The sequence below is a fragment of the Panthera leo genome, chromosome B2 (genome assembly GCF_018350215.1).
Source record: "Panthera leo isolate Ple1 chromosome B2, P.leo_Ple1_pat1.1, whole genome shotgun sequence".
Lineage (NCBI taxonomy): Eukaryota > Metazoa > Chordata > Mammalia > Carnivora > Felidae > Panthera > Panthera leo.
The window spans coordinates 97581393-97603633 of NC_056683.1; the positions used below are offsets into that span (position 1 = coordinate 97581393).

Consider the following 22241-nt stretch of genomic DNA (forward strand, 5'->3'; position numbering starts at 1 on the left):
CCATTTAAGGTTTGGCAGGCCTGCCCCGTAGCAACACTACACTGTCTCTTACTTTGAGTTGGCATGTGGATTGAAAATAATAAAGCTTCCATTAAAATACATATGTATATATATCTCTGTCCATCTGTCCAACCATCCATCTATCCATCCATCCAGTGGTTCAGTCTGATGAACCCTTTCATATATCTGCTTAAAAACCTTTTAAGGCTTTCTGTGTAAATATTCAAACTATTGCGGTTTGGAAATGCAGTCTTCAGGAGGAAAGCCCAAGAGCAGTCAAGAACTCTTTGCTAGGAGCTGTGATCCTTGGATTTAGGTTCACTTCTCTCTCAGCCATTTGATTTATCTGCATGCTGGGCTCAGTTTTCTAATCTGTAAAATGGAAACAACTGTGCTCCTTCATTCCCATCTCCTCCCAGTTTTCACTGTAGATGGTAGAATGATCGATAAGGCTTAAAAGCCTTATTTGTAAGTTGTCAAGTAACAATAGTGTTTTGGGAGTCAAAAATAAGAAAAGAGGAGGGCATCGGAGTGGCTCATTTGGTTAAGCGGCCAACTCTTGATTTCGGCTCAAGTCACGATCTCATGGTTTGGGGATCGAGCCCTGTGTGGGGCGGTGCATTAAGAGTGCACAGCCTGCTTGGGATTATCTCTCTCCCTCTCTGTCTGCCCCTCCCCAGCTTGCATGCTCTCTCTCCCTTTCTCTCAAAATAAATAAATAGACATTTAAAAAAATAAGAAATGAGGGCTTCTGGTTAAAGATGGTAAAGCAAAGGCATTCTGCAGAAACTGAACAAAAGCAGCAGAGAATGAAAAACACAGAAATAAATGCCATCAATGAAATAGAGAAATAGTTCCAACCCCAAACTACAAAACATGGAGCAAACTTTACACTGCATATGGGCTTGGTTATTTTTGTCTACCTAGCATACTTCTTTTTGGAGGGCGAGCCGCCTTGTGTCGTATAATAAGTCCTGCTCAGTCAGTGTTTAGAGAGGGACTCTATGTTCCCTAGATACCTTCCCAGGGGTGATTATGAGGCCCTGGACTGGCTATCAGAGTTCTCCAGCCCACCAGTCACAGCAGTTGGTCTCAGGGTGCGCACATGATCCCAAACAGGCCAGCTGAATTCCTCTCTGGGCCTTTTGCCAAAGCCTTTGAGGAAAGTGCACTTTCAAGTTCGTAAGTGGTAAAGATGATGTGGTCTTAGAGCCAACAGTGGCCATTTCATTGCCTCGTGGAAGATAACTCTGAGAGGGGAAGTGATGTGTAAACAGAGCCAAGGAAATGGAGCTACTGACCAAGTTTAAGGATGATATATTTATATACCCCTAGATCTAGCTGTGCCTGAGACCACCATATCCACGTTGTAGATAGCTCTGTTTTGTGAACCAATATGTTCGTTTTTTTTTTTCTTTCTTTCTTTCTTTCTTTCTTTCTTTCTTTCTTTCTTTCTTTCCTTCTTTCTTTCTTCCTTCCTTTTCCCTTCTTCCTTCCTTCTTTCTCTCTTTCTTTCTCTCTTTCTCTCTCTCTCTCTCTCTTCTTTCCTTTCTCTTCTTTCCTTTATTTATTTTAACAGGGACGGCTTACGGTACTTTAGGTTTTTGTCACTTGGAATGTTGCAACCAGAAGAGTCTAGTTAACCTGCCAGAGTCTATGGAATGTAGATGAAAACAAGGGGTAATTTGAGAGCAGACATTGACCTCCTCAGACATAGAGCAAGAAACAGATTTCCCCAAGAGTGAGTCTCTTAGTTCAGAAAGGTACGTATCCAATAGTCTTTAATTAAAGAAATGAAACCTAAGGATGTGGGCCAGCCACAGAAGAAGGGAGGATGCCCCTGTTAAGACCCCATTCAAGATCCAGATGGTGAAAAGACAGGGCAACAGTGCTGAGGGTGATGGTCTCCTCCAGCTGGTGCGCGTCTGTATACATGGGGAAGAGGGTTTGCTAGATTAGAACTCAAGCAGCCTATCATGTAACAGGGCTTTTCTGTGAGTCACAGAAACTTGCTACACCCAGACCAAGGGAACACATGCTTCAGGTTAAGAAAAAAAACAGAAAATGGATTGTTCGAGAAAGCTAACTAAAGTTGAAGTCACGGAACATCCTAACTCTCTGCCTTGGTGGATCCTGTTCATTCTTCAACAAATAAATTGTTCTGTTTAAAGATAAATAATATGAGGACAAGCATTAACAGAGGACTCAAGCATAGATATGTAAAAAACATAACAAAAGACAGATGAAGAAAATGGATCACAAAAGGAACTGCCCTCTAAAAACAAGAGTTAGAACAGTTTTCCATAGTGTCAAAATTTTTTTTTAAAAAGGAAAAAGGAGCTCTTCTTTGGGTTATAAGAATTCAAATTAGAGATTCTAAGCCAACCTAAAGAGATGAAAAATATGTTTTCAGTTCTCAAGAAATGAAAGAAAAATGTGTAAACATGGAGAATAAAGTCATATTAGAAATAAAGTGAGAATGAAAACAGTTGAAAATGTAATGAGACATGGTGTACAGGTTAGAAGAAACCACACAAAAAGAAATGAATGAAAAGGTATGAAATGAGTGGAGCAATTGAAATTGATACGGGAGGCATGGCATTGGTATTCCTGAAGGAGAGGGTCCTCTTCCACGCCCCCTCCTAGTACTATCTTACTTTCAGCTAAGTGCCAGCCACTCTTCCAAGTGATTTACATACATTAACTCCTTTGGTACTCACAAGAACCAATTGAGAACGGAAGAGACAACTTTCTGAAATAAAAATTTGAATCTGAACTTCAATGGACACATCCTGCCCCAACAAAGTTTGAGGTGGAATACTCCACACTGAGATACTTCCGACAGTGTTTGGCACTAGAATACCCGGGACATAGTACACACTCAATTAGTAATTGTTGATTGGGTGGATAAATGGAAGAAGGTATCCTATGACCATTCAGGCTGCACAAGTGAGTCACATAGAAGGAGGAAGAGGCAGGCTGCCTCTGGCTTTATTAGAGCACCTCTGAGTGTCAGAAGACAGTGAAGTAGTGTCAATGAAGTTCTAAGTATAAGAAGGATAACCCAAGACTGTATCGCCAGCCAAGTTGTTTTTCAGTACAAAGACCACAGATAGACATTTCCAGATGTGAATGAACATGGGGACTATAGTACACATGCACTTTCTAGAAAAGTCTTGACATCAAAATGACAAGTCAAAATTCTGAAATGAAGAAGCTATGGTAAAGGCATTCATGGTGAGTATTGACTTTATTTTCATAGTGAGTTAAAAGTCTGAAAATGATGGCTATGGAACAGAAACGATGATGTAATAGTAATGTAAATAACCGAAACCAGTACTTGGGAAGAAGTGTGAGTACTAATTATTTCACTTCATGAGAGGAAGTAGATTTGTCAGTAGCTACAGTCTGGAAGTGAAATATAAATTTTAAAAAGAATACTTCAGCATCCTAATGTTTTTCATTATTTTTTTTTCTTAACTTCAGAGAGATCTTTTAGAAACTAATATCTCTTGGGAAGACCCATTCATCTGAAGTTCTACAATTCCTTCAGTTTCATCTCAATTTCTGTTTCTCTGTTAAATTCAAGTAAAATTTATACTTAATACTTTAAAATTACAATGACATGTATGGTATGATCCCATTTATATGTGCCCTTTACTGCCCTCCCTCCAAGTCCCTCTTCTTTCTTTTCTCTTTTCATCTGAATATATGCAAAATATGTCTGCAATGATGTTTACCACATATTAATACTTATGGGTGGTTGGGTCCTGGATGGTTTTTTGAAAAATCTTCTTTGTACTTTCTTATATTGCCTGGCCTTAAAAAATTAATAAATGAATCATTTTTGTTTTCAAAAATAATGAAGTCATTATTATTTTAAGAAGTTAAGGGTAATGTGCCTGAAAAACTGTTTCCATTTGGAAAAAACAAGCACTGGCCAGGAGGATTTTGTAGAGTCCCACCTTACTCCACCGTTTCCATTTGATAAGCATTTCTTGGTAAGCAAAGCTGAGGGGTCGGGGTTGGGGGGGCGGTGGTGGGAGACAGAGAAATGGACCCTGCCCATGAAGCGCTTGCACGGCAGCAGGCTGGCTGCTCAGGTGTGGGCTCTGGAAGAGCAACGTCAGCATCACCTGGGAGATAGTTACAAATGCAGAATCTCGGGCCCCATCCCAGACCTGTTGGATTGGAATCTGCGTTTTTAGAAGATATCCAGATGAAGTGAATGCACACGAAAGTTTTGGAAGCACTGTTCAGTGATGAACTCCGATGCTGGGGGAACGGAAGCAGAGCTGGAAGCTGTGCCCTGGGAGTTTAGATGTGAGAGCACTTCATTCTGACCTGAAGATCAGGGGAGCGACCTGGGGTGCGTGGTTTTGGGATGCCTCTTGTGGCTCACTTTCCGTCGAGGTCGGACATTGTGCTTTTTGCTAACAGAACGGCAGAAGCTGAGGATGTTTGACTTGGTGGCAGCAGGTTCAAAGAAAGGCAGGTGGCCCGGTGCGGCAGGAGCATGGGTCTGGAGGCTGTAGACTGCAGGGAGCCACTGACAGGTTTTCAGCAGAAGACAAGACGGACTCTGGCAGCAGAGTGAAGGGCAGGGAGAGGGGAGAGCCTGGGACAAAGGAGCCCACTGAGAAGCAGTGGTTGCAGCAGTTCTGGCAGAAGATGGCCGTGTGTCAGTACCCCGCTAGGACGTGAGGGAGGAAACAGAGAACGGAAGGTGCAGGTGCCCAGAACCAGCATGGGCAGTGACTCGCTCTGGAAGAGGGCAGCCACAGCTCCTCTCCTGGACGAGGAAGCCCCCATAGCTACCACCGTGGGAAGTCACAGGCTTTTCGCCTGAGGTGTCTTGAAGCCGTGGACTTGCACTCTAAGCTAGGGGAATTTGAGTCTTACAGGTCTCCCTTTATATGTTAGGGTACGTTTATCCCTTGCTGCTTTCAGAATTTTCTCTTTATCCTTGTATTTTGCCAGTTTCACTATGATATGTCGTGCAGAAGATCGATTCAAGTTACGTCTGAAGGGAGTTCTCTGTGCCTCTTGGATTTCAATGCCTTTTTCCTTCCCCAGTTCAGGGAAGTTCTCAGCTATTACTTCTTCAAGTACCCCTTCAGCACCTTTCCCTCTCTCTTCCTCCTCTGGAATACCAATTATGCATAGATTATTTCTCTTTAGTGCATCACTTAGTTCTCTAATTTTCCCCTCATACTCCTGGATTTTTTTATCTCTCTTTTTCTCAGCTTCCTCTTTTTCCATAGTTTTATCTTCTAGTTCACCTATTCTCTCTTCTGCCTCTTCATTCCGAGCCATGGTCGTTTCCATTTTATTTTGCAGCTCGTTTATAGCATTTTTTAGCTCCTCCTGACTATTCCTTAGTCCCTTGATCTCTGTAGCAATAGATTCTCTGCTGTCCTCTACACTGTTCAAGCCCAGTGATTAATTTTATGACTATTATTCTAAATTCACTTTCTGTTATATTGTTTAAATCCTTTTTGATCAGTTTGTTAGCTGTTGTTATTTCCTGGAGATTCTTTTGAGGGGAATTCTTCCGTTTGGTCATTTTGGATAGTCCCTGGAATGGTGCAGACCTGCAGGGCACTTCCCCTGTGCTGTCTTGAATAACTGGAGTTGGTGGGCATAAGCTAGGGGAATTTGAGCTTCACTAAGTTAAGCTAACATGGTTAGCTACGAAGCCATGTCTAATCAAGTTTGTGCAAGTACCACTCGAAGAATAACCTCTTAGTGATTACCGAACAGGGTATTGAGATTATCTGTAGAATTTCTAAATATGTGCTTTTTAAATCTTGGGCCACAAACCTTGGAAGACTTAAAATTTTGATCGTATGAGCATTTCTTTAAAATCATGTTTTTCAATTTCGTTATGTTTGTATGTAGCTGTTTAAGTAGAATTCTATTTTTAACATTAGTTATTAAGACAGAATGCTAATATGTCTGGAAACTATATGTCTGAGGCTTCAGGCTATGAAAACATGATTAAAGCCCTCCCCCCCCCCCCCCCCCCACCGCAACTCCTTGGTGATGGCCTTCTCAAATTGCAGTCAAAGAATCTAAAGAGATTACAAAGCAGGGGTAAGCAAACTGAGCCCCGTGAGCCAAATCCAGCCTATTACCTGTTTCTGTAAGTAAGGTTTTATTGGAACACAGCCACACCCATTCATTCACCTATTGTCTGTGGCTGCTTGCCCACTTCAGCAGCCAAGTTGGGTAGCTGCAGAGACTGTGTGGCTGCAAAGCCTAAAATATTTACTTCCTGACTTGAATCTATACAACTTGAGTCTAATTCTAAAAATGAAGTGTCTTTTTCTTAGGGTAAGGAAAGTTTAGCTCAAAATTTGCTAAATTTTCTTTTTATCGTATGCTTATGATAATTAGCCATTTAAAATTTAAATAGGCTTTAAAATTTTAAACGTACCTTTAAAATTTTCTTTCCCATTTTCTTACATGTGATTTTTTTCCAAATGGAAATAAATTTATTGCTTTTTTCCCCCTCGCTTCCAAATCCTTCTTAATGTCTTTATAGTTCTGCTTTAAAGCAGGAGTCAACAAACTACAGCCCAGGAGCCAAATCTGGCCAGCCACCTGTTTTGTTTTGTTCTGTTATACAGCCCTTGAGCTAAGAATGGTTTATACATCTTTAAGTCATTACACTTAAATGGTTACAAAAGTACTTACATAATAGCTTCTATTTTGCCATTTGGCCTGCAAAGTGTAAAATATATACTGTCTGGCTCTTTAAGAAAACGTTTGCTGAACTCTGACTTAATCAAAATAATTGAAAAACCTGTCTAAATAATAGAGAAATCTGAGTTTTAGAATTTTTTTAAAGAAATAGACTCTATTTCTTCAGTGCATATGTGGTCCAAAAGTAGGTGTTGCTATTGTGACTGATTGGTGGATGAGCAGTCAGCCTGTGTGTGGCATTGCCTTGACGACAGAACTTGGTTCTGGTGTTCAGAGTGAAATGTAGGACTCCAGTCAGTGACTGGGAAGAGAACACCTTACTTTTGCTCTGATCGGTAGTAGATCAGAGGCCTGGGAATGCCATACAGCCATTTCACCTTCTTCACTACTCCAGCCTGATTACAAAACGAAGGAAGGGCAGAACCGATAGAACTGCAGAAAGATGGAGCCAAAGCCCTGATCACACCACACCTAAAACCCACCCTAGTGTTCAACTTTTAGATTATATGAGCCAGTATATTCCATTTTTGGGGTAAGTCTGTTAGAATTAGGTTTTTGTTGTTGTTATTGTTATTTGTAGATGAAGACACCATAACTAATTAAATGGTGTTATTCTGCCTCCTAGAAGAATTTCACAAAAGAGCTTTAAAGAATGATTTTTGGAATTGTTTTATTATTGGACATCAAAAATCATTGCACGAAAATTAATTATGGTCTTTGACAACATGGGACAGGAAGCTGGGAAGAAGAACAATTATACTGGATGACTGAATCAAAATACAGAAACATCTGATAGACAGGAACCCTTTGCCAAATATAACTGTGAAATTTAATGAATCCACCATGGATGGAGAAAATCTGCATTTGCTGCATATGTGAGAAAAAAACAAGAATTGACCAACACTGTGATGTGACCACCAAAACCACTAATGTAGCTCTAGGCTGCATTATTTAGAATCTCTCTTCTTTGTTCCTCAGGCCATACCTTTATCTCAGTGCCGGGTTCCAGACTCTTAATGGATCCCGACAAACTGCCACTCACTCAGAGTAACTGAATAGGCTGGCAAAGAGATTTGAAACCACATCCCATGAGGATGCATTGAGGGACTGGAGAAATTCGTCGCTGACATCAGTGATGGCAGCTGTAATAACAGTAAACATTTACTGGGTACTTACTAGGTACCTGGAATTCTGCTAGCAATCCCACATTGGATCATTTAATTCTCTCGACAACCTTATATAGAGGGTTACTATTATTTACCACCCCCTCATATATAGATGAGGAAACCAAAGCTTTCCTGGCTTGGAAAACGGACCTGGAGTCACACAGCTAATTAGTATGCTAATTGAACCATGGGATTTAAACCATAGGAGATGATGTTAAGTGGTCACACCACATTTTTAAATATGTGAAGGATTGTCAAGAGGAAGAAGGATAAAGATGTGTTTCATATGGCTCCATTTAGTACATAGAACCAGGAAGTTACAGGAGAACAGATTTCCACTAACTATAAGGCCACCCATTCTTCTCTTCTCTGGCAGGGAGAGGATTTTCTTTTCTCGATGCCCCTCTCCCCACCTCACTCCTATTGTGGGACTTCTGTACTGCTCCCCAGAAGCCCTGTAAGGCATACACTGGTCAGACTAGACAGTTCTTCCTCAGTTTTCGTCTTCTTTGACCTGAGTTAGTCATGCCTATCTTCTCAGCATGCTTGAGATGCATGAGAACATATTTTATTTCTCTTCTTCCTTTGCACTCCTTTTCCCCTTGCGATCCTTTATATGAGTATTTGACAAGGCCTTGTCCTGAGATTCTGGTCTCCAAGCCACAAACCTGATGACTCTAGTCCCTATATACCACTCTGAGCTTTAACAGAACTCTTTTCCTGATTTCCACATCTTCTTTGCCGATACTCCATTTTTCACCTGAAATCAATATGGCAAACCTCACGTGTGCTTTACTCCTCAAACTGTTCTACCCCCTAACCTTCCCATTTCTGTTGATGGCAACCCTGCTATCCTGCTTCTCCAAGGGCACTTTCTGTCCTTTCTTCTACCTGAAATCAACCACCAATCCTATCAGCTTTTCATTTATAGAATCTCTTCAATTTGTTGTTTTCTCCAGTCCCACTGGCGCCCCCGAAGAATTAGTTCTTGTTACCTTGTCTCCAAGTCTCCTAAATGTTCTTGGCACAACCCCAGATCCCATTACTTCCTTGCGATAGAACCTAAGACAGCTCCTTACTGCCCAACAGACCAGCCCATTGCCTCTACCCAGAGTTTCAGGCAGCTGTTCCCTGTATGTCCCAGCAGAAACCTCCTATTCCTTCCTTGCTGGCCCTGTGCAATTATCCCTTACTCTGAGTACCAGGCTGCTCATGCTTCTCTCCTGAGAGTAGTGTTATCACTTGCTGGTTCAACTTTTATTCTTTAAGACCCCCTTTGTGGCCCACATCTCCCTCTCACTAATCGCTTCCTTGTCAGCATCCCTCCAGTTCTTATAAACTGCTGACTTTCACAGTCTAGTACTTGATTAGAGACTCCATTGGAATTTTCCATTAAAAAAATGGTGCTTAATTCCTTCAAGCAGATTTTAGACTTCTTCAGGGCAACTCTTCATATATTCTTTATCACAATAACATCCAGCATTGGATTATTCAGACAGGTGCTTGTTGACCCAGAACAAAAGAAAATACTAACATTGACTGTTAAGTTCTTCAAACGTACCAGTCACTGTACTAAGGAGAGGAATTGCCCTCATATTAAGATTAGAAAACCAAGGCTAAAAGCTTAAGTAAGTGGCCCAAATCCACATAGCTGATAAGTGTTGGACCCAGGACCCAGGGAGTTTGGATTCAGAGCCTGCAAACTCAATCACTGTATACTGATGATCATGGAGGGTATTAGTAGATCCCAATCCATGCTCTTTTTGAGAATTAGACCCAGCACTGTTGAACTTTGGTATATCATAAGAAAAAGGACCCTTCTTTTTTTTCCCCCCACCCAGAAGTGGGGATACATAAATGTGGTATTTAGGGAGGCAACCTCATCACTGGCCATGACTCAGAGGGAGTGGACCAGTGACTTTGGAAAGCTATTAGTTGAAAACTATCCTGCTTGATTTCAGTAGTTGCTTAGGACAATAGTGAAAAGAAGGACTTGCCTCTATTGTTCTCAGACTTTCTTGTTATTTCTAGGAGTGATGAGTGTGAGAACTTCCTTGGCCTCACACCCTGTGACACTCTTGGTATTTTACCTTCTCATAGGGTAGATTTACTTTATTTTTGTCTTCTTTGAGATCTGTTCCATTTGAATCTCAACTCTTAGAGTGTTGACAAAGAAGATCCATCTCAACCCCACACTCTTTCTTTGATTTGCCAGGGAGATCTTGCTACCAGATCTATGTTTTTACACTGAATAAAAATAAAGCAATTGTCTCAGAGTATGAAATAATTAGAAACATTTTGAGGAAGATTAGCTTGATCTTTAGTCTACTAAATGATAAAACGAAGTGTCAAATGTTTTTTAAAAAAGGACATTTTATGGAAAAAAGTGATATTTGGAGAAGCTAATCTTTAGGGCAGCAGTAAAAGCCAAGGGCCAGGACGTAGCTTTGAACATTTCCTAGGAATCTTATTGCACAGGCACACATTTGGATGCTTGTGAGTGACCCTGGCCACAAGTATATCCATTCTTTGTGATTTTTTGATTAAAAAAAATGTTGTAAAACTTGCTCTCAGTGTTTTTTACCTTGGAATTTTGTACAGATGTTTAAAATAAGTGCTTTTAAGTATCACTGTAGCTAAAGAAAAGTTGTATCCTTCCCAGATGGTCTCTACATTAACTATAACCTTAAAAAGGCGGGGTGAGGGGGGGTGGGTGGAGTCGGGGGCAATATAATCCTGCTAATGGCTAGCCACTAGTCTTTTATTTGGAACACAAAATATTATCATCTGGGGGCTTCCTGAATTTACCTTCAATTTTTTCACATTTAGACTGTTTCTAAAAATAAAGCATTTTGAGGAACACTAATGAATTTTTAAAATGGAAACAGGATACTCTGTGATGAAGTAGAAGGAACTGTGAATTGGAAATTATGAGACCTGGGCTCCACACCTGACCCTGCTTTTTGACCTTGGGTACATCTGACCAATTTGGGAATAATTCTTGTGTGCAGGGAGAGAGAAGAAGGGCCTCTTATAGCTCCTGAATGCTGGTCTTTTGTGATTCCTGCATACCAGAGTTCTTTCTTATTGTAACAGTGACCTCTTGTGGTGTATATCCTTATCAGTTTTTTGATTTGCAAAGTAAACTTAGGATGTATGTATGTATGTATGTATTTATTTATTTATTTACTTTTTGGTGTTTCTAGTAACTATATTTAATATTTTAAGCAAATCCGACTTGTTTTTTGATTAATAAATCTTAGTTGGAAATCAATGTTATGATTAAAGGGATATAGAGTATCAAACCACATCTTATAAACAATTCTCTGTGGTTTCTTGACAAGCTACATATAACCAGCTCTACACTTATAGAAAGAGAAATACTTTGGTTTTTGTGCTGAATGGTGTGCGTATTCCTCTTCCTCCTAGGGAGCAGGGGAAGAGGTGTTCGAGAGCCTCATCATATTCCGGCAGCTCAGACGTGAGCCAACTGGAAGCCAGAGCAGGTGAGGTGCTTGTGTTCTTAAAGGTCTCCAGTGCTCCTTCCTCATCAGCATCTCCATTTGTAGGAAAGACATTTACACTGAACATGTCTGCTGTCGGCTCTCTGTTTGAAAACTCTAGTAACTTTGTCCAACTTGGTCTCACATCAACATTTGTTTTTATAAATTTTTTATTCTTTTTACAAGTCTTAAAATTCTTACCATTACCCAGTTCTAGTGCCCCAAACATTTATAGATTACAGTATTAGTGATTGTACAAGAAATTATTTTGTAAAAGCACTTGGAAAATTGTAAAACCTGACACTGACATAGTTCTTAAGTTCAAAACCTGAGTTCAAAATCATTGCTCACTTAAAGGAAACTGTATTGACTGTGTGAATTCAGCCTTTTGGGGCTTTAATCTGTTTGAGAAAAAAATATATGACAATATAAATCACAGGCTAGAAATGATGCAAAATGTATTCATGCAATGAAATATAGCAGTTAGAAACATGAATTAGACTACACTTATAATATTGACTGAAATGAGTGCACATAATATTACATGAAAACATTAAGTTGCAGAAACAATGACATTATGCTGTTTATGGATGCAGATCCAGGTGGTGACATGTAAAGTCAAACATGATAAAAATAACCACCTGATTTAAAATGGCAGTGACCCGGGATGCTGGGTGGCTCAGTCAATTAAGCGTCTGACTTCAGCTCAGGTCATGATCTCATGGTTCGTGAGTTTAAGCCCCTGCATCAGGCTCTGTGCTGACAGCTCAGAGCCTAGAGCTTGCTTCAGATTCTGTGTCTCCTTCTCTCTCTGCCCCTCCCCGACTCACACTCTTTCTCTTTCTGTCTCAAAAATAAATAAACACTAAAAACAAAGAAATTTAGAATGGCAGTGACCATTGGAGGGAGAGGAAGGAGGGGGAATGGACAGGGGGAGGCACCTATATCTGTAATGTTTATTTCTTTGAAATAAGGGAGAGGCTAAAAATACGATTCATATTTGACCAAACTATTTGTGGGTACACAGGTGTTTGTTATATTCTTCGCACTATTTTTGTGCACATGAAATTTTATGAAACCAAACTATCGAGCTCGAAAAGTATTTTATTACTTTCACAACTAACTTCTTATCAATAAAATGACTTTTGTGGCCAATGGGAATTTCTGTAACACTCAGGAAAATCTTAGACTGATTTCCACATCAGAATTGTTGCTAAGGATTTTACACTTACTTGCTAAAAACATCAGCCAATAAACATTGTGTCAAGTTTTTGTATCCAGAACTCAAAGCTGTGGTTAAAACCTATAACCACTGAGACAGCAAAATCGTCAAAAACATGCTGAAATTTCTGCTTGACTTACCCAATTTCCTGTTGAATCATAATTTTTATATTTAGCAAACTGTGAACCTAGAGGAAAGTGCTTTCTAAAATATTAGGTTGTTGCCCAAGACTGAGGCAAAGTTTATTTATTTAGTTTTTGTAAATCTTAAAGAGTAATCACAGGATTCCATGCTTCAGTTGCTAGAATGGAGACTGGTTAAGTATATAAAATGGGATTTTTGTGGAAAGCAGAGTTGGGGGAGGGGCACAAGGTGGGGAAGACGTGGAAAGGCTGGGGCTGGGCACCACCACTCACACTGATTCTTGGGAGAGAGCTGAACCCTTAGCCACAGTGTCTGGTTCACTTCTCTGAGAGGAGACACGTCGGAAGGGCCTGCAAGAACCTTTCCTTTCCCAAGGTTAAACAAACTGTTCGGTGATTTCTGGCTCCCCCCTGTAATTCAGTTCTTCCCAGGGTGAGCATGTTATTGATTTTGTTTGTCCTGAGAAGCAGGTTAATAATCACGGTTTCTCGCAGAGCTGTTTTATTTAACAGCGTATTGCATAGGAGGTAAAAATGCTGATTTGGACTTATTGGACTTGGAGTCTGTATTTCTAGTAAACTTAAGTATGTCATAAATATTTGGTGATTAAATTATTTGTCTGAGTTATTATCTTCTGGCTTTTCACTTGCCTTGATATATGTTGACTTTATTCACATTCTTTGGACTTTGTGTCAGATACTTGGGACTATGAGCAGCCATGTATTCTGCTTGAATATTCAGGTTTACTTTTAGACTCCGTACCTGTAATTTATCAAGGTTAAGGTAGGCTCATAAAAGTAATGACCCAAAAGATTGAGATGGTGGTCTAGCATCCATTACCTACGGTTCTGAAATCCCAAAGCTGCAGCTTGGGAATGCTCTGAAAGCTGAAGTATTTTTCAGACTCATTTAGTGGCCGTGCCTGACCTGAACTGATGGTAGGCTAAGATTAGTCTTTCTTTTATTGGTGTGAATATGCACATATCTTGCTGCAGGGTGCTGCCGGAAGACCCTACTGGGGGTGGTGTGTAATATGCAGTGCGTGTACCATTTTGCCTTACTAAGGTTCAAAACTTTTTGAATCCCAAACCACGTCTGCTCCAAAGGCTTTGGATAAGGGATTGTGAACCCGTACTAACGTGGACCGATTTTGTCCTAAAGACATTGCACCTTTGTGTATTATGGTGAATTTTTCTTTATGGGTTAGACAGATTATGTGAAGCTGTGCTATGAAAACTGTTGACAGCACACCTACACTATTTAATTATAGCTTTGTTGACAACCCCTTTCTGTCTACTTTTTCTGCTCAAATGCTCTTCACACCCAGTGTACATCATCCCCTCTTCGTATCAGGAAGCTTTGATAAGAGGCAAGCCTGGACTCACTGCAACTGGAATGGCTATTGCCAGGGTGGAGCAGATTAGAGGGGGCCTCCGTGCACTGGGAGGCATGGGTAAATTGCATAGTCTCCCTGCTTCTCCTGGGTGACATCGTCACCGTGCACCTGGGAAGTTTAGACTGTATTGTATATTTCTTTTCTTCTTAAGAGTAATATAAATACAGGAGCACAAAAGAAATTAATAACCCCTAATCCTAACTTGGAAATGACCCTTGTTACCTCATTTTACAGAGCAAAGTGATGCGACTTGCCCACAGTCTACCAGCTAGTAGGTGGGAGAGCTAAGATTCAAACCCAGACAGTCAATCTAGAACCTGTGCTCTTAACAGGCCTCCCTGGTCAGCTGGTTGTTTTGTTTTGTTTTGTTTTGTTTTGTTTTGTTGCCCAGTTAAAACAATCTAAAAATAAATAGGCCATACACCTTTTCATTGCTCTCTCTCTCTCTCTCTCCTTCCTCTCTATGAAACCCTCGTTGTACTTATCATTTCTTTTCTTTTTTTGTGTGTTTATTTATTTTTGAGAGAGACAGAGCACAAGCAGGCAAGGGGCCTGGGAAGGAGGGAAGGAGACGCAGAATCTGAAGCAGGCTTCAGGCTCTAAGCTGTCAACACAGAGCCCGGTGTGGGGCTTGAACTCATGAACTGAGAGATCATGACCTGAGCTGAAGTTTGACACTTAACCAGATGAACCACCCCATCTCTATCATTTCTAAGTCTTCATGTGATATATGTAGGATCTAGGCACTCACTGTGGACACTTGACTGGTCGGTACCGGGTCCACTCTGAGCGGGCACAGACTCTAAACCAGTATAGACTGGGCACCATGTGAAGGCCTTATGGGGCAGACTTCAGAGAAGGGAGGCTAAGCACTCCTCCTGAGGGTTCGCACAGCAGTGCCTCCTCCAACTACACTGTCTTGCTTTAGATAGTGAGATATAGCCTGTGTGGAATGTAATCATGATTTGCAGTTTCTAATATGATTCACATTTCCCTCCTACCTTTCAGTTTACTGTTTTTGCTGTAGGGGTGGAATAGCATAGAGAGAGGTCAAGTGCAAGAGCTATGGAGCTATATGACCGTGGGCAGGTAACTTAATACCCCTGAGGCCCACTGTCTTCATCTGGAAATGGAGACAATTTGGACACCTCCTCATAATGTTGTTACAAAAATTAAATAGAGGCATGCTGCATCTTAAAGTACCCAATCAATGGTAGCTATTACTCTTCTACAGCCTTCATTCATGGGCAGCATCTGTTTTTGATAATTCGCTGGTATCATGCAGCTGGATGAACTTCAGACAGCAGTGGCCTGTTGCTTTTTAATTAGGAAAATGAAATTCACATTTGTTGTTGCTAGACATTAGGCACTGGGCTCTGAGCTTTACCTATATCATGTCTTTTAATTCTCATAACCCCGAAGGCAAAGGTTTTCGTCTTCTGTTTCACCGATGAGGCTCAGAAAGGGTGAAAAACCAGACCCCGGTCACTCAGTTCATCTGTGATGAAGCTGTGATCTGAACTGACATCTGTCAATGCCCCAAGCACAGGCTTTTCCCACCACGCCGCACAAAATCTCAACGGCCCCACAATGATGTGGACGTTTTATTTTCTATAGGAAAGAAAGTTTCTGCAGGCCTTCTTCCTTTGAGAAAAATTTTCATCAAACATTTTCAAAATCCTTATTCTTTACATATCTATAGTTTTCTATTTATTCCATATTATGGAGAGTACAGAGTGGTACATTTAAAATAAAAAATAACTCAAAACTATCTGCCTTCCTGGGCACCTGGCTGGCTCAGTCAGTGTAGCATGTAGCTCTTGATCTCAGTGTCATGAGTTCATGCCCCGTGTTGGGTGTAGAGCTTACTTAAAAACAAACAAACAAACAAAACAAAAACCACCTGTTTGCCTTACAATAATTCCAACACTGACAAAGCTTAAGACATTACACAATGTCCCAACCAGAGTTTAAAGTTCTAATTTCTTTACATGATCTTATCTTGAGTTTGATTTGAGGTGATTTTATTAAGAGACACATAGTTCTAATTAGAATTAGTTGGGCTTAGGGGGTGAGGTATAATTTAATTACAGAGTTGGTTAATTTTAGTGATGAATAGCAGACCTGGGATGGTGCTCTAGGTACAACTCCTTTTTCACAGCTTTCTCCTGATCTGGGTTTCTTTTGCAGTCTCAAAAGCCAACTTGCAAGAAAAGGATACAGAAATAGAAGTAGACGAAGTCTTTTGGAATACAAGGATCGTACCGATTTTGCATGAATTAGAAAAGGGTAAAAAAAAAAGTTTGTTTTAAGTTGAGAATATCTGTAGTTATTTATATGTTCCCCATTGCACTGATATTTTTAGTATGCTTTGACTACCATTTCTGTGAACATGTTCAAAAACAAATGGAGTTATCTCTTTATTCACCTAATAATGTATATATGAAGTACATGCAAACCTAATTTTTAGTGACTAAAAATTACACTTTAAATGCTGGAAGAGAGCTTACTTCTAAAATCCCGCATGGAATATAAATGAATTCATCACCTTCTATCTGCCCAAGGAAATGCTGGTTTGAACTCTCCAGGGTGACAGTTAATACATGAAAGTGAAAGATTAAAACAGATTTCAGGCCCCTGAAACTTTGACTAAGTCTCACAGACTGGCATCTGTGGCAGGTGTGCCGATGGTTTTCTGGATCCAAAGGTGTATTTCCTACTCTTGTAAGGCTCCCACACCTGTTGGAAATGCCACTCAGAGCTGGAAGCAACCTGGAGTGCGCCCAGCCCTCATACTCTGAAGTGTCCCAGCAGTAAAGGCCGGTGATCAGTGGGTCTCTGCAAAAGGTGACCTGTGGAAAGGTTGTCAGGAGAATGACCCCTGCCGTCTCTCCTTCGCGGCTCCTTAGGGATTCCATTTCTGTAGTGAAAATGGGCTCCCTCTGGAGCTGTACTCACGGCTCCGGGCTAAGCTCAGCAACTGGCACACACACACAGTAGGCCCTCACCAGGCATTGTGGAATGAGTGCTCCATGGAGGAGCAAACCACAGGATAGCCTTGGGAAGAGGACCTCAGAGAAGCAGGGTAAGTAAGTCCTCCCCAGCAAGCAACGAAGTCATGTAAAAGACCTACTTCCCAAAAGGTTCGAATGGCCTCACGGCTCCTTGGCTCCCTGTTGTACTTGGCTGTGTTTGTGGTTCATGCGGGAGCCCTGGGCAGGGTTTCTGTCTCCGGTGTTGCTACCAACTAAGCCTGTGGCTGTGGGGGAACCACCTAATCTCTGCATGGCAGTGTTCTCATGCCAGGTGATGGTGGCTTAGACTGGACCATCATCTCTGTCCACTGCAGCTCAAAACCTCTGAGTGATGACTTTCCTCCCTCTGCAGCTACTAATTTTCACCCTCAGATTAGCGAGCCAGCCTAAGTTTGGGCCCTTTATTTTAGGAGATGTGTGCAAAAACTAGTGACAAGAGCAATCGGTCTGGGCAAAGGTTAAAAAAGGAGAACATGCTAGGGAGAGCACAGTAGGAAGAGTGGCCTGTGGCATGAAGGCCTGTCTCAGAGGAAGTCTTCAGTCTGAAAGATTTTACGAGAGTTCTGAGAGCACCAACAGAGAAAATTGAACTGGAGTTTGGGATTTGAAATGTGGGTGAATCTGCCTTCTCAGAGGATTGTTGGCCCTGAAGTATGGCATCTCTCCCTCTCCCATATGCAACTTTAAGAATAGTACATGGGGGAAGGACTGGGTTACTTGAGCTTTTGAGCGTCTTTCTTTCTTCCTTCTCCTTCCTTCCTTCCATCCTTCCTTCCTTCCTTCCTTCCTTGCTTCCTTCCTTCCTCTCTCTCCTCCTTGCCCTCTCCCCCTCCCTCCCTCCTCCTCTCTCTCTTTCTTCTTCCCTCCCCTTTCCTCCTCTCCCCTCCTCTTCCCTTCCTTCCCTTCCTTTAATTCTTATTTTCCTTTTTATTTTTCCATAATTTCAGAGTTATAGAAAAGTTTCAAGAATAGTACAAAGAAATCCTATATGCCCTTACCTCAGATTTCCCAAATACAAATGTTTTACCACATTTACTTCATTATTTTCTTTCTCTCTTATCCCCCCCCCCCCTTTTGCTCTCTTTTTCTTGGTATCTCCCCCCACCACACACACATAGGCATTGTTTTTTTCCTTTTTTGAACCATTTGAGAACAAATTGCCAACACGATGTCCCATATCCCTAGGACTCTGGCACACATTTTAAGAAACAAGGACATTCTGTTTCATATCTGCAAATTATCCTACAATGCTATACAAACCATATTCAGATTTTTCCAGTTACCCTAATAATTTCCTTTATAGAAAAAGAAAATCCCGGATCATAAGTTCAAGTTATTTGTCATATCTCTTTCATGATCTTGACATATTTGCCAATTATGTTATAGACTGCCCCACAAGCTAGTTTTCTCTGGTATTTTCTCACAGTTAGACCCAGACTAGGCATTTGGGGAAGGTGTGTGGCATGAGTACTGCTGTGTCCTTCTCAGTGCATCATAGCAGAAGGCACATGATGCTGATCCGGTCCATTACTGGGGATATGAACTTTGATCACTTGGGGAAGGTGGCATCTAGGTTTTTCCACTGTGAAGTTACTGTTTTCTCCTTTGCAATTAATAAGTATCTCATGGGGGAGAAGTTACTTTGAGGCTACATTGCTTTCTGTTACTTATCAAACTTTCACTCACTAGCTTCAGCCCTTTGAGAATCTTGAAAGCTCTTAAGTTCAAGTTGTCTTTTGAGGCTATATGGCATTTATTACAAACCAACTGGTGTAAAGTTAATTTGATCAACAGTTTAAAATTTGACCCGTGAGCCTTTCCTTTTTAACTTATTTTAAGCTAAAACAGCTATTCCTAGTTGAATGCACGATGCTGAAGAGTTTGCAGAGGGAAGTATTAGACAAATGCCTTGAGGTCTACCCACTACCAGAGAGTGGTCCACGGCCTGGGCTTGGGGTTTGTGAAGAAACTGCCAGTAACAGAAGAATCAAACAACAAAACAAAAGCGTTCTTACAATGGAGCTCAGGTTTTCCCCTTTATTTAAAGTTAGTCTAAGTCATTTCCCAAAAATTCATTTATTTAAGTGCATAACTGAAAGGCATTGAAGGTTACTGAGCTATTGAGGTTTAAAATTTTTTCTTAGATGTTATTGTTGAAAAGAGCTAAAAATGGCCTGAGTCATTTCCTTCTTCAGGCACACACTTCCTCTATGTGGGCTTTTAAGAGCACATTATGGTATTTATTTAAGATTGGTTTCCTAATTTTAAATTCTGTGATGGAATCTACCAGATAATATTTTTCAACTGAATATCTTAGACCTTGGATTCTTATATTTCCCCTCATATTCCATTTTGTGTGGTAATTTTCTTCCTTTATGCCTATTGGTATGGATACCACTTTCAAAAATTGTTGCCCTCAGACTTCTAACTATAAAACAAGATGTTCTAGGTTTCTCCTATTTTCCAACTAATGACTTTTTTTTTTTTTTTTTACTCTCCCCTCTCTTGTAATAACCACCTGTAAATAATGGTGGGTGAGGTGACATTTTGAGATTTTGTTCCATTTGAGCCCTCTTTTCTCAGATAATGAGCATTGTTCTCAGAGAAAAACATTGATCATTGTTTTCATCAACAGATATATTAGAAAGCCAGTATATATGAAACTATGTTATAGATTGTCAGTACAGTATTCTCATTGTACCATGCTCTGTTGATGCAAAGATATGTACAGTATTCTCATTGTACCATGCTCTGTTTGATACAAAGATACAAAGACACAATTTCTACTCACTTAGCATGGCATCTGTTTGAGAGCACTGGGCATATAACACAACACTCGTGTGTATGTGAAAAAACAAAAAAAAAAAACAGGCTACAGAGTAATGTTTGTTGAATGTAGAAGGCTGCGACTTTTCTGGAGGAGCCAGAATATAAACAGAGCCTTAAAGGACCAAAATCAGTAGGAATGAAGATGAGGAGAATATTCTAGGCCAGTGGAACTATGCCACAAAGGGTTGGAGGCAGAGACACAATGCTGTGCTTCGCTGAGACTGAACCAACCAAGCACTGTGAGGTGGAAAGCATTTGGAACAAAGCAGACCCAACTGGAATAGGTGCAATTCATTCTTTACTGCACTCTTTGAAAGACTGTGTGTTCTAGATAAGCTGACCGATGAGTAAATAAGTCAACATTATAGGGGGTGGATCAACAAAAAGGAAAAAAAAAAAAGCAGGTAGATGGAAATTACAAGAAAAGGGGAAAAAAACATTCAGGAATTTGAAGATGTTCTGGGAAATAACAATGGGGTTTTACTTACACTGTGTTTGACACACTTGAAAGCTTGACCTTAATTAGTAAGTGCCGCTTTACTCTCTTTGCTCTGACAGAAGAAAACATTGAAACAATTTGTGCTGCTTGCACACAACTTCATCACGCTTTAGCGGAAGGAAACATGCTTGGAAATAAGTTTAAGAGAAGAAGTATTCTCCTGAAGACCCTATATAAACTAGTTGATATTGGTTCAGACTTGCTCAGCCTTAAACTTGCAAAACTTATTCTAGCAGTAAGTTTTTCTTTCCTCTGGTCTAGTAGACTGTAGCACTTAAAAGTTTTATCTAACTCTTTGTTTGTAAATATTACAAAGAAGATTAGAAATGCAGTGTGTTCATTTAGAAGCTTGAAAAGAAATTAAGGTAATAAGTTGACATCTCAGAATTTGGGAAGTACTATCTAAGGAACTAAGGCTGAGTACGTGGAAAATGCTCAAATAAATGCTTACATTTGGACTGTGGCTAAGCTTCAAAAAAAGGTGACAATAGGCAAATACATGCAAAACAGCTTGTCAAGTAACTTGAGATCAGTATCGGAGCATGCAGGCTGTGGTTTCTGCCCCATGGTTTCTGCTCGGTGCTTGATTCTGCTACATGATTTAATAAATAACTTAGGATAATGTGGGCCATGGACACAATGGCCAGGTGCTTTATGAACCAGTATGAAACAGAGAAACAGCTGCATGTGGTCATGGGAAGGTGGTAACAGAAGGCTCCCGTGAGGTGTTAGAAGAAAAGGCCAGACACCAAATAAAAGTCTGTAGAAACTCTGTCTCGAACAAAATGATATCATTGTTTGAGGGGAACGCTTTGTTGCCACAGCCATAAACAGTTGGAAACAAAAGATAAGACACAGTTATTATAGAATGTTCTAAAAGAGCCGCTAAAACAAATGAATGAAGCTTTGTTGACCTAGTTTCATAAAAGTGATAGCTATTATGTTAACACCCATAATTCATATAATTTAAAATCTGAAAGTACACAGGGAAGGTAAGCATTGGCATACTTACTCAGAGTTTAGTAAGAGTGCCCACTGTTCCTTAGTTTGATGTCTTTGATGAAGCAGAATATTCTGACTACGTACTCTATGTAATTTTTTGAAGAAGCTACATTCTTATTCAGCTGTCATCAAAAACTATTCACCCTCTTGTAAAAAAAAAAACAAACAAACTGTAATATGTGACTCAGAAAGTAGCATTTCTTTGAAATAGTGATTTCAGCAGTATTTTAATCCCCTCATTGAGGATAACTGGTCAATCAGTTTTAATGAAACAAAAAGAGCATAAGCCACAGAGATAGTTCAAGTCAAAAGTTGTAGGTAGACTATATATGTTAGCTAACTGGAATTTAAACATAAGCTTGAAAAAGAAAAGAAAAAGTTGTAGGTAGAGGCAAAAAGATATCTGCCTGCTTACCCTGTTTCCTCTCTGACCCTGGGTTTGGGGTACTCCCTTGGCCCAGGAGAGCCCCTGTGAGCTGGAAGCCTCTACAGTGTAGCTGCCCCAAGATGCCAGCTGCTGAGGGATTGACTGCCTTTGGTTTTTCATCTGGATCCTAGACGTTTTGCTCCAAACCAAGCCAAAAATTAGAGAGGAGGAGGAAAATGCCACAAATTAATCAGTGCTTTGCCGAGAAAATATCATTTTGGTTATAGAAGGTGCCATTCAAATTAATTATACACATGACACCATTTATTTTAGGGTAAAGGGCTAAGTGATTGCCAGGCAGCGATCGCGT

At 40.4% G+C, this 22241-nt stretch overlaps 1 protein-coding gene across 9 annotated transcripts in view; it reads left to right on the forward strand.

The window, feature by feature from the left end:
• Positions 1-22241, forward strand: part of ARMC2 (armadillo repeat containing 2) — a 138482-nt gene that overhangs the window by 26972 nt on the left and 89269 nt on the right. For all 9 annotated transcript variants that reach the window (XR_006202750.1, XR_006202752.1, XR_006202749.1 and 6 more), the window contains 3 exons: positions 11304-11380; positions 16330-16428; positions 20562-20737. Coding sequence is in view for 4 of the 9 variants with exons in the window: in XM_042939511.1 (XP_042795445.1) it covers positions 11304-11380; positions 16330-16428; positions 20562-20737 (352 nt within the window). In the remaining 5 variants the exon portion in view is untranslated. The remainder of the gene's footprint in view (positions 1-11303; positions 11381-16329; positions 16429-20561; positions 20738-22241) is intronic.